This window comes from Chiloscyllium punctatum, chromosome 7 (genome assembly GCF_047496795.1).
Source record: "Chiloscyllium punctatum isolate Juve2018m chromosome 7, sChiPun1.3, whole genome shotgun sequence".
In the NCBI taxonomy this organism is placed as follows: Eukaryota; Metazoa; Chordata; class Chondrichthyes; order Orectolobiformes; family Hemiscylliidae; genus Chiloscyllium; species Chiloscyllium punctatum.
The window spans coordinates 66184971-66197876 of record NC_092745.1 but is presented as its reverse complement, the minus strand read 5'-3'; the positions used below and the strand labels follow the sequence as shown (position 1 = coordinate 66197876).

General features: G+C 41.2%; 1 protein-coding gene across 3 annotated transcripts in view; it reads right to left on the bottom strand.

The window, feature by feature from the left end:
• The window catches only part of dennd1b (DENN/MADD domain containing 1B), a 300181-nt gene that overhangs the window by 8033 nt on the left and 279242 nt on the right, over positions 1 to 12906 (bottom strand). For all 3 annotated transcript variants that reach the window (XM_072573886.1, XM_072573887.1, XM_072573888.1), the window contains one exon: positions 4548 to 4621. In XM_072573886.1, the coding sequence (XP_072429987.1) occupies positions 4548 to 4621 (74 nt within the window). The remainder of the gene's footprint in view (positions 1 to 4547; positions 4622 to 12906) is intronic.

The window sequence follows — 12906 nt, the reverse complement described above, 5'->3', positions numbered from 1 at the left end:
AATATACTAGTTCTTGACTGGATCATCCTCATACCTGGGGCATTGCCTTGCAGGGTTATATAGAACAGAAATGGAAGAATATCAGCACCATGTAAAAGTTTAACACTGCAGGTTTCTGTAAGAAGCCAGACTGGCTGGTTGATTATTATTAAGTGTTCTGCAAGATGTTGACCTATCTAATTAAGGCAGTTACTAAATTACTGACGTGACCATAATAGTTTGATTTGGTTTTGAACTTACAACACCAGATTTGTCACCTCAAAAGCCTTCATCTCAAAAACTACCTTGCCACAACCTCAAGTGGCATAGTCATTTGGCTGTTATTAAATAACTGACAAATACAGCCTTTGACAGGCAGATGGAAAACAGCAAGAGTTCAGCACCAGGGCACAGTGTGGCAGCAATTCTCCACTAAATGTATGACAGCACCATCCTCCTGACTCATTTCCTATCCCAGAGAATTATCTCATCAGTGAAGGGATCCACTGCTGTTTGTCATTTATACCAGATTTGGATGGAAATTTAGAAGCAATGGTTAGTAAGTTTGTGGATGACACCAAAAATTGGTGGGTGTATTGGACAGTGAAAAGGATTATCTAAGATTACAAAGGTATCTCAATGTATTGAGCCAATGGACTGAGCAGCAGCAGGTACAGTTTAATTTGGGTAAATATAAGGAATTGCATTTTGTTAAGATGAACAATGTTAGGGCTCTGGGTGGTGTTGTAAAACAGAAACCCCTAAGGGTTCAGGTGCACAGTTCGTTGAAAGTTGCATCATGGTAGACAGGGTGGTTAAGGAGACATTTAACATGTTTATCTTCATTGTTCAGACCATTCAGGATAGGAGTTAGGATGTCATGTTGAGGTCGTACAAGACGTTAGTGAGGGCCAGTTTTGGTGTACTGTGTGCAGTTCCGGTCAATAGATCTGCTATTGAAAGGATACTTTTGAATTGGAGGGGGCTTAGAAGAGATGTTCAAGGATGTTGCTGGAACTGCAGGGTTTGAGTTAATAAGGAGAGGCTGGGACAGTTTTCAATGGAGCTTAGGAGGCCGAGAGGTCCCTTATGAAGGTTTATAAAATCATGAGAGGCATAAATAAGATGAAAAGCATAGGTCTTTTCCCTAGGGAAGGGAAGTTTAAAAACTGGAGAGCATATTTTTAAGGTGAGAGGAGAAAGATTTAGAAGGGATCCAAGGGGCAACTTTTCCCACAAAGAGGGTGGTTTGTATGTGGAATGAACTGCCAGAGGAAGTGGTAGAAGCAGGTGCAGTTACAAAATTCAAAAGACATTTGGACAGGTACATGAATTGGAAAGGTTTAGAGGGATATGGGCCAAATGCAGGCAAATATAGTTTGGGAAATTTGGTTGGTATGGGTATGTTGGATCGAAAGGTCTGTTTCCATGCTGTATGATTTTGTGACTCTACGACCAGGTAATTGTTGCTTCTGAAACATGGTCATATGAATTCTTATGGTTTACCTCCTGCTAATGCTTCAGCAGTAAGTCTTAGATATTCCTGCCTTCTACCTGGAAGTAATCACACAGGGCAGCTGGTCAGACGTTTGACACGTGTGGTGAGATGGGACACTCCCCATCCACAGGGGGATGTGAAGGTGTGTATGCAGGCGTGTGCGTGTTAAATTCAACTGCTTGTCTGCCCACTGCCTGTCTACCCCAGCCCTGCCCCCACCATAATCATACCAACAGCAAAATGGCATCTGGTAACTGCCAAACAAAGTCCTTAAGAGGGAATTGAGGGAAAACTGCTACCTTATGACATCCCCCAGAACCTGGGTGAACCTCTCCAGCACCGAAATTTAATTGACGGTGAGAAATGCCTATGCCAAGTTGCCAGCCTGGCAGGATCTGTGCACCAGCTGATGGTGGCCAGTGAGGGTGACGGACTGGAGTAACAGGCCCTCATTGTAGTACTCCCTAGGCCCAGAGGGCACCATCTCATGCAAGCTGCAATCATCATAGCGTCCTCGCCCCAAAAGGTGCCCTTGCCCTGTATGTAATTCCTGAGCCCCAGCCCACCTACCCACTGACCTCTGAATACACTTTAACCTCCAATCCATCACAGCTCACATCCCCCACCCACCCCGCCAAGTCCACCACTGCCCATGTGCAGTGCAGTTTTGCCACTGCTCCCATTGGATAGAAGGTAATCAGGAGCAGTCCAAGGGCAGAACTGCTGCCTCCAGCCAACTTACAGCTGATTGGCCATTAAAAGGGGGCAGCTTCCATTCTTTCCCAGGGCCAATTTCACCAATCTATATTTTGTAGTCAGGGAGGGGCCACTGACCCCTGTATAATTCAACCAATAGATCTTATTGTCAAAGGTCGCTCATTCATTCACATCTATTTTGATGCTTTTGCCCACTTGTGTTACATACTGCCTTCAAGTGACATTGTAACATAATCACTTCTGAACCCCATTTTCTCTGATTTGCAGTTCCATCAGCAGCTCTAGACTCCTCTGTCCTTATTCCTCCTGCTTGTCAGAGACGACAAATTTCTGCTCCCTTTCCAAATGAGGAACATGCATGACAGAAGAAGTTGCAGGAAGTGGAATTTATTCACTGCTTCTAAGCCGGTGAAAACTGCTAACATAAGGTTACAAAGCAAACTGACTAAATTAGAGAGCAGTTAAACTCCAACTATTGGAGTAACTGTAAACAAAAATGGTTGTTTTGCTAATGGAAAGTTAAGTGCACACAGTTAAGTGTATTCTATAGCCTGCTGAGCTCAGTAACTGAGGCTGAATTAGCAGCATCTCCACATCTGAAAATAATGAACACCAACAATGAAATATATTGCGCCATTTCACATCTCTCATTTGTATTGCTGTGAGTGAACTTAACTGCATTATGCTGCCATTTAGCCATCAAAGATGAACACTGGAACACAAAATGCCAATCCAAATCATCATTAAATAGACTTACACTCTCCCCAAGTACACATAGCTTGATAGTTTGAAAACCAGCAGAGGTCAGCATTGATGCATATATTTTTGACACTGCACATTTATTATCCAATGTGATCATCTCATCAAAAAGAAAACATAACTAACTGCAGAGTACAACCAATCAATGCAGAAATGCTAACATTTGGATCTTTTCCCAACTTTATGAATACTTGTTTTCAGTTTAATTTTTCCGTTGCAAATACTTTAGTAAGTTGTGTTAAAATGGATGATTGAAAAGAAATGAAAATATGTTAACCTACAGCTGCAGAATTATACACAATCACCAGTTTAAATATCTTAATATTTTCATTATACATCCTGCAAGCATTTAAGGATGTTTTCGATTCTCGCCTCCTTGCTATAGGAAAGTTGTGAGATTTGAAAGATTTCAGAAAAGATTTACAAAGATGTTGCCAGGGTTGGATGGATTGAGTTACAGGGAGAAGCTGAATAGTCTGAGAGATAACCTTATAGAGGTTTATAAAATCATGACGAGCTTGAACAGGGTGAATAGCAAATGATTTGTTTCCCAGGGTAGCTGAGTCCAAACCTAGAGGACATAGGTTTAAGGTGAAAGGGGAAAGATTTAAAAGGCACCTAAGGGGCAATTTTTTCACGAAGGAGGTAGTGCATGTATGGAATGAGCTGGCAGAGGTGGTGGTGGAGGCTGGTACAGTTACAACATTTGAAAGGCATCTGGATGGGGATATGAAAAGGAAGAGTCAAATGCTGGAAAACGGGACGAGATTAATTTAGGATATCTGGTCAGCATGTAGGTTTGTTTCCATGCTGTACATCTCTAAAACTCTAAGAAAATAATAAATTTCTTAGGGCTTTCGGACATCGATTTACTGCTTTGTAAAAGAAGTTGTTTTTGAAATGAAAACAAGTGCAGTCATACATGAGATACTGTATGGAGAGGTACCTGTGCATATACTAAGAAATTAAATATCCAGTGAGCCACAACTATCATTCACTTGAAATGTATCAAAAATAGTGCCATCCTGAAATACTATATGAACCACTTAGTTCAACTATATGAAAATATATGTGGTGCTGGAAAAACACAGCAGGCCAGGCAGCATCCTTGGATGCTGCCTGGCCTGATGTGTTTTTCCAGCACCACATTTTTTGGCTCTGGTCTCCAGCGCCTGCAGTCCTCACTTTCTCCTATATGAAAATATAGTTGAACATTGGGTATACATCAATACCCGACCAAGAGATGTGGTTCATATAATACACTTGGCACACACCTCAAATTTAACGTTTTGTTAAAACTTAACTGATAATCATCCGTCCGGGAAATACTGGATTGACAATAAAGCATAAACAATACCTACTAAAAGACACAACTAAAATGATTCCTTGATAAGCTCAGCAGGTCTGGCATCATCTATGGAATGAAATCAGAGTTCATGTTTCGAGTCGAGTGACCTCCGATCTGAAATGTTAACTCAGATTTCTCTTCACAGATGCTGCCAGACCCACTGAGCTCATACAGCAATTTCTGTTTTTTTTTTCTGATTTACAGCAATTGCAGTTCTTTCAGTTTTTATTTAACATTGTTCCTTACTTGCTTGCTCTGTCTGTCTCATCAACATCCAGTGGCGAAACAATCCCAGCGTGTGATGATCGTTGAGGGCGAATCTAAAGGCAATTAGACAAAAGTGATTTTTATTTCTAATGTTTCACTCCTATTCCTTTTGATTCTGAGGATGGCATCAGCCTGTTTAAGTAGCCAATTCAGTGTGTGTGCGATTTAAACAATTATGTCTTCAGTTAATATCCCAAGTAAGCAACATCTCTGAAGAGGCCACAGGAGACCAATCAGGGGCTGCAACTCAAGACGTTTTTGCCCCTTTTCAAGGGAAATGTAGATATTAATGCAGAATGGTCTTTAATCAGCTAAACACTGATCGTGCTGGGATAATGTTGACATGTCAGATTTCCAGCAAGACAATTTGGGTACACAATTGTCACAAATTGAAAAGTACTTATTTTTACTGTGAAGTCACTATGATTCTAGCAATACAATCGACAAGAGTACAAAAATGCACACATCAAACAATCTTCATTGGTTAAGCACATTCTTGATGCAACATTAGTGCACACATTTTAATAGCTTGTCTTCCACATTTATTTTTAGTGGGATTAATCACACCGCTGTCAAAAATGGGACTTCACGATTATTGCAATGCAGCCCACTCACAAAACTTTGATAGTCAGCTAACTCAACATGTTACGTACCACAGGTCATCTGGAGTGCTGTTCACTGCATGGGGATGATGCACAGGTGTGTGACACCATGCATGCACAATGTATATAGTGTTGTGGCTATGCTGCAATAGTGCTATATTGGGTCCCTCTATGAATGCCAGGTAGGATAACATGATTTTAAGGTCAGGTAATGGTTTGAGCTTTCAGATGGCCACAGCCTGTTGTATTTTTACCTCTCAGTCAGAAAAGAACCAGCATGAAATGTCTTTTCTTTATTATATTTACAATAGTACCTCAAGGGAGGCGATGGCCTAGTGATATTATTGCTAGGGTATTAATCTGGAAACTCAGCCAATGCACTGGGTTTGAATCCTGCCATGCTGATTAAGAATTTTTTGAAGACCATGAAACCATTGTTGTTTGTTGTAAAACTCCACCCATCTCACTAATGTCCTTCAGGGAAGGAAATTTGCCATCCTCACCCAGTCTGGCCGATATGTGACTCCAGAGCTACAGTAATGTGGTTGACTTTCAACTGCCCCTGACATGGTTGAGCAAGCCACTCCATGTATCACCTGCTATGAAATCTCGACAAAGAAATGAAATGGACGGATCACCTGGTATTGACCTTGGCACCTGACATGACACTGGTAAAATCTGCCCTGTTGACCATGCAAAATTCTCCTTACTGACATGTTGGGTAGTGACAAAATTAGGAGTCTAAGAAACACCATGATATTATTACACTCACAGAATGATACCTGTCAGAAAATGTCCAAGACTACCATCCCTAGATATGTCCTGACCCACCGGCAGGAGGGACCCAGCAGAGGTGGTGGCAGGGGATATACAGTTGGGAGGGAGTCACTCTGGGAGTCCTCAGCATTGACTCTGAACCCCATGAAGTCTCACGGCTTCAGGAAAAAGTCTTCATGGCTTCCCATGGGCAAGGAAATCTCCTGCTTATTACTACATACCGTCCTTCCTCAGCTGGTGAATCAGTACTCCTACATGTTGAAGAATACTTAGAGAAAGCACTGAAGGTGGCAAGGGTACAAAATATACTCTGGGTGGGGAATTCCAACATCCACCATTGAGAAGGACTCCGTAGCAGAGCTACTGATTGAGCTGGGTTGAGTCCTAAAGGATGTAACTGCCATTCTGCAGCAGCTGGTGAGGATACCAACTAGAAAGAAAAACCCACTGGATTTTATCCTTCCCAATCTGCTGGCTGAAGATGCATGCATCCATGACAATGTGGGGTGGCACAATGCCTCAGTGGTTAGCACACTGCCTGGGACCCGGATTTGATTCCAGCTTCAGGAGACTGTCTGTGTGGAGTTTGCACATTCTCCCAGTGTCTGCGTGGGATTCCGCCGGGTGCTCTGGTTTCCTCCCACTGACTGAAGATGTGCAAATTATGTGGATTGGCGATGCTAAATTGCCTGTAATTTCCAGGGACATGTGGATTAACTAGGGGGAAAATGTAGTCTTAAAGGGATAGGGTAGGGGTATGTATCTGGGTGGGAAGTTCTTCAGAGAGTCGGTGTGAATTTGTTGGGTCAAATGGCCAATTTCCACACTGTGGGGATTCTATGAAAATAAAATATTAGTAAGAGTGATCACTGCACAGTTCTTGTGGAAATGAAGTCCCATCTGCACTCTGAGAATAACCTCCATCGTGTTGTGTGACACTATCACCATGTTAAATAACATAGACATCAAACACATCTAACAACTCAAGACTAGGCATCCATAAGGCAGTGTGAGCCATCAATAGCAGCAGACTTGTACTCCAGCATAATCTGTAAACACATGGCCCATGTATTCTCCACTCAACCAATACCATCAAGCCAGGGGATCAACCCTGGTTCAATGGAGAGTGCAGGAGGGCATGACAGGAGCAGCACCAGGCATACCTGAAGATGAGGTGTCAACCTGGTGACCAAGCAGAAAACCCATGCATGTCAAACAGCATAAGCATGGATGCCAGACTTCAGCCAATTCAATTCACACGAGGCGATATCAAGAAACAATTGGAGACACTGGATACTAGAAAGGCTATAGGCCCTGACAACATTCTGACAATAGTACTGAAAACTTGTCCTCCAGACCTTGCTGCTCCCCAAGCCAAGCTGTTCCAGTACAGTTACAACACTGGCATCTACCCAACAATGTGAAAAATTGCCCACATCCTGTACATAAAAAGCAGAACAAATCCAACCCAGCCAATTATTGCCCCAACAGTCTTGCTACTGTACCTCGAAGAGAGTTGAAAAGCTAGCAAGGACTTAAAGACTTAGTCCAGAACAAGATAACAATGTAACATTTGGTCAAAACAGTTAGAGTATCCATGTTGTTATGAGACAAAAACAAATTCAAATTGGGCCAATTGGCTTAAATGATGCCCCAAGATACCAAACTCCAATCAAGTCTGAATTTAGTATTTTGATAATATTAAAACTAATGAAATGATCCAATGTTTTGGGGTATAAAATCAAACATTTTGAACAGTTAGCCAGAGCAGCAAAGAGAAATGCCAAAAGACCAACAGAGGTAGGCTATTAGTAAGAGCTCTCTGAGGGGTACCTGTCAGGAGGAAAACTTTGCACAGAGAATAACATTGAAACTGACCTGGAGAGAGAAACTACAGAGGAAAATCTACAGATGAAACTTGGCAAAGCTGATCGTTTTTCGAAAGTGATTATTTTTCTGTAAATCGTAATTGGGATTTTTATTTTTAATCAGACTAGTATTGTAGAGGGAGAGGTAAAAGATAGGTTTAAAAGAAAGGAGTTGTAAATAGTTGTGAGTTAATATTCTGTGTTAGACTTTAAAAAAATCAAGTTGACAACTTTTACTTTAAAATAGTGCCTCTCGGATATTAACAGATTACAGCACCGAGTGAATCTTATCGGTGTTGCTGGTTTAAATTAGCAGAGGGGTTTACCCCGTGTCATAACAGTCTACTCTTGATTATCAGTAAAGTGTTGGAAGGTATAGTCAACAGTACCATCATGCAGCACCTGCTCAGCAATAATCTGCCCAGTGTTACGCAGTTAGGGTTCCACCAGTGCCCTTTAGCTCCTGAGCTCATTAAAGGCATGGTTCGAACGTGGCCAAGACAGCTGAATTCCAGAGGAGAGGCGAGGCTGACAGCCCTTGACATCAAAGCTGCATTCAACAGAGTGTGGCAGAAAGGAGTCCTGGCAAAACTGGAATCAATGGGAATTGGGGGTGGGGGTGCAAACTCTCTGCTGATTGGAGTCATACATGGCACATAACAAGATGTTATGGTCATCTCAGCTCCAGGACATATCTGCAGGAGTTCCTCAGGGTAGTGCAATATGCCTAACCATCTTCAACCGCTTCATCAATGATCTTCCCAGCATCAGAAGGTCAGAAGTGGGATGTTCAGCTCCATCTCCAACTCTTCAGATACTGAAGCAGTCTATGTTCAAATGCAACAAGATCTGGGCAAGATCCAGCGTTGGGCTGACATGTAGCAAGTAACATTTATGCCTCACAAACACCAGGCAATGACCATCTCCAATAAGAGACAACCTATCCACTGCCTCTTGATGTTCAATGGTGTCATCATCACTGAATTCCCCACTATCAACACTTTGGGGGTGACCACTGACCAGAGACTAAACTGGTTTTGCCATTTAAATGCAGTGGCTGCAACAGCAGGTAAAAGGCTAGGAATACTGCAGTCAGTAACTCACTTCCTGACTCCTCAAAGTCCATCACTTACAAGACACAAGTCAGGAGTGTGATGGAATGTCCCCTACTCGTCAAGCATGGGTGCAGCTCAAGCAACACACAACAAGATTGACACCCTCCAAGACAAAGCAGCCCACTTGGTTGGTGCAACATCTACAAATATCCTCTCCCTCCATCACCTAGGCTCTGTAGCAGCTGTGTGTACTATCTTCAAGATGCACTGCAGAAATTCACCAAAGATCCTTAGACAGCACCTTCTAAACGCATGGCCACTTCCTTTTAGAAGGATAAGGGCAACACGTACATGAGAATACCATCAACTGCAAGTTCCCTCCAATCCACTCGACATCCTGACTTGCAAATGTATCACCATTATTTCACTGTCACTGGGTTAAAATCTTGGAATTCCCTACCTAAGGGCATTGTGAATCTACCCACAGCACATGAACTGCGGCAGTTCAAAAAGGCAACTCACTGCCACCCTCTCAAGGGCAACTAGGGACGGGCAATAAATGCTGGCCAGCCAGCGACGCTCACATCCCACAAATGAATTTTAAAAACCCATCTTGTTGGAGGATTTATGATTTGCATTGATTGAAACTTGAATTTTCATAATGACAATATCTCTAGGCACCTCACAAAAAATGAAAAGTCAAGATCATTATGGAAAACACAAATATTATTTAGTTATCCTGTAAGCAAGCAGTTTTATTCTTATACAGTATAATTCAAAATAATTATCAGTTCAGTTCACGTAACAGTCAATAACAAGTCTACAGGCATTATAGCTCTGGTACCACTGTAGGAACCCGAGTATAAAAGTGAGAGTAGGTTTCAGCAAATGAACATGGTAGCTCAGTAGTCAACACTGCTATCTCACAATGTCTGGGAGACAAGTTTGATTCCAGCCTCAGGTGACTGGCTGTGTAGACTTTGCACATTCTTCCCTTGTCTACATGGATTTCCTCTGGGTGTTCTGGTCCTCCCACAGTCCAAAGATGTGTAGGTTAGGTGGATCGATCCTGATAAAGTGCCCATAGTGTCCAGAGATGTGCAGGCTAGATGGGTTAACCATGGGAAATATAGGGGTACAGGGTTATGGGATGGGTCTGGGTGGGATGCTCTTTAGAAAGGTGGTGTGGATTTGATGGGCCGAATGGGCCTGCTTCTACACTATAGCGATTCTGTGGAACAAGATAGAGACTGCCACATACTTTTCAAATTCGAGCAGGTCCTAAGTGATCTTCTGTTCAAAGTTAAATCAGAGTTACTTCAAAGAAAGAGAAAGTCTCAAAAGAATCTTTAATCTGTCTGTGATGAAGTGTTCGTGATAAACTGCATGCATGTTAGAATGTGACAGTTTTGGCTCTTCAATATTTCATTGCCTTACAATGATCAATTTATTACAATTGCAGATTAAAACTGAAAACAAATATCAATGGAAAGTTAGAATTTTATGAAATTGAATATTCCACGCTATTCGTCATCTTTAGTCCTGATTGTGGCAACCAGAAGTTTTAAATTCTACCATGTCCTCTTTCGTGTTCCACAGTTTTGTAGTTGACAAAAACAGCAGCTAGAACTGCTGAATAGAAGGACCTGTCAAGTGGAAGATGATTCAATCTGCCCTAGAATTAATAAATGCTTTCTTCCTATCATGTCACTGCTTCGGGAATTCTGCTGTGTTATTTTCTTCTCTCTCTTAGATATCACAGTCCAGGGCAACTAACTGTTTTGCAAAATGGGGTGGTGGTGCAGATGAAAAATACACAATATGCAAACTGCATAATATTATCATGTGAATAAAACATCAGCATCAGTTGGTAAAAATGATTCCTTAGTTAAAGAAGATGAAACTTCCCCAGACAGATCTTCACTTGAAAGATTTGGGCGTGGCTTTGGAATTTTACATTGATAAATGTTTTGCCCTTTCTCCTGCTAAAATTATCAATCATAGAAACATAGGTGACTAGTCATTGACTTGTAAACTTAAATCCCTTATCCTGTCTCACATTATTCAGTTTCATCACAAGCACACCGTATTCAAACCAAAATCAACTTCAGTGTGCCTGAAAATCCTGAACCCCAGCTTTACAGCAAAACTAAAACTGACATTTACTGTCAAGTATCAGACTTCATTGCACGTGCGTTAAAGAAATCATACCTGTACCTGTCTGTTAAGTGTATATGCTGTACAATAAAGGGCATTTATCTATCTCTTCGAGAAATTCCCAACAACTGGCAAGAAATCCCAATGTAAAACGTCTTTTAAAAACATGCCTGTATGATAAATTGCAATGACTTGCTTTTCTGCAAATTTGGATCTCTGCATGCATCAACCACAGTCAAAGGGGTCTCAAGCCTACATCTGCACCACTGTGAAAAGGATTAGAGTTTTGCTGATGTCAGGTGGGGTGAGGAAAGGGGGTCAAGGCTAACTGTGTTCATCATATCTTTGTAACTCACTGCCTACATGAAGCGCTTAACCTCCAATGAGGCACCTAACCCATTCACTTTGGATGTAATTTCCACTGACATGTTCACATGCTCCAGAAGTAGACCATGTAGTATGCTGGAGCACAATGACATTTGGTGTTTGGTGAATGGTGAATTTTATTGGAAATGTACACAGATGCAGCAGGTAAACCAGAACCCTAATCCCTGATCAAACGGCAACTGGCCCTCAGTGTTCAGTTTCAAGTGACAATTTACAATGGAGAGACAGGAGAACAATTGCACCCTGCAGACCTGCAATGAGTAGAAGGAACAAGAACAAGAAGCCAAAAGGATGTAACATGACTTGTAAATGCAAAAGACTCATTATTTCTCAGCTATGTAAGTTGCTACGTTTTTTTCAGAATGAGTATTCCTCTACATTTCTCTATTCATGAAAGGAGAAACTTTGACAATCATTTTAAAAAGTTAATTTTGGAGCCTGATGGCAGATTTCTGATAATTATTTTTCAGTTGTTACACAGGAACCTTTTTGTAGCAGCATATTTACTCCACACAAAAAGTCTTTGTTGCCAAACTGCATTTGAACAGCAGAGAAAGAAAACATATTTATAATCAGTCCATACTTTATTTTTGAAATACTCATTTAAATACAAAGGTAATTATCAGTAATGAGCACTGTTTGATCTTTCTAGAAAAGACAGGCTTTCATGTCCCTCACTGCACATTTTGTTCCAAGTAGCACTGAACATTTCTACTGCCTGCGTTAATAATCTATTTTGTTTCAGAGAACTTTTTAATGATTCCTTTTTTTTAATGGCAGCATCAATGGGATAGAACAAGCTGCAAAAAATGCTCTGGGTGATACATCTGACAGACTCAAAAGGTGCCTAGTGCCATTTTTAAAGCTTCCACAACTTTAATATGAAATATATAACACAGAATTTTAAAACAAGTGATGGTACCACCATGGGTAAGAAGCCATTGCAAGACAATTAGACAAGATTCCAACTTCCAGCTTCAAGGTATTCTGTTAAATGTAGACTTCAAAGTCATGAAGTTGTTCAAACAATTTTCATTCAATAGCCATCTGTAATATTTGTCTAATTCATGCATGTATCAACAAACCCAAACTTCCTGCTGCTTGCAAAAGAACAAATGACTGGAGCATTTTGCAGTCCTCTCAGTTAATAACAGACAAGCAACAATAAGCTATAGAGATACCAATGTTCTATTCTACAAATATTCTCAAATGAACCATCTCACTCTTATTAATAGCATTCCACTATCTCAGGGATATAACACAATCTTTTTGGTAATCCCAATAAATAGTAATTCAGAAATGCTCAAACCTACAAGATGTGCTTTGGCAACTTGTCAAGGTTTCTTGAATAGCTCTTCCAGAGCTATGAAATTACCACCTGAAGGGTCAAAGACATTGGGTGTATGAGAATGCTGTCCCCTGAAAGTCACACACTATCCTGAGTTGGACACAAATTGCTGTTTCTTCATCGTCACTGGGTCAAAGTCTTGGA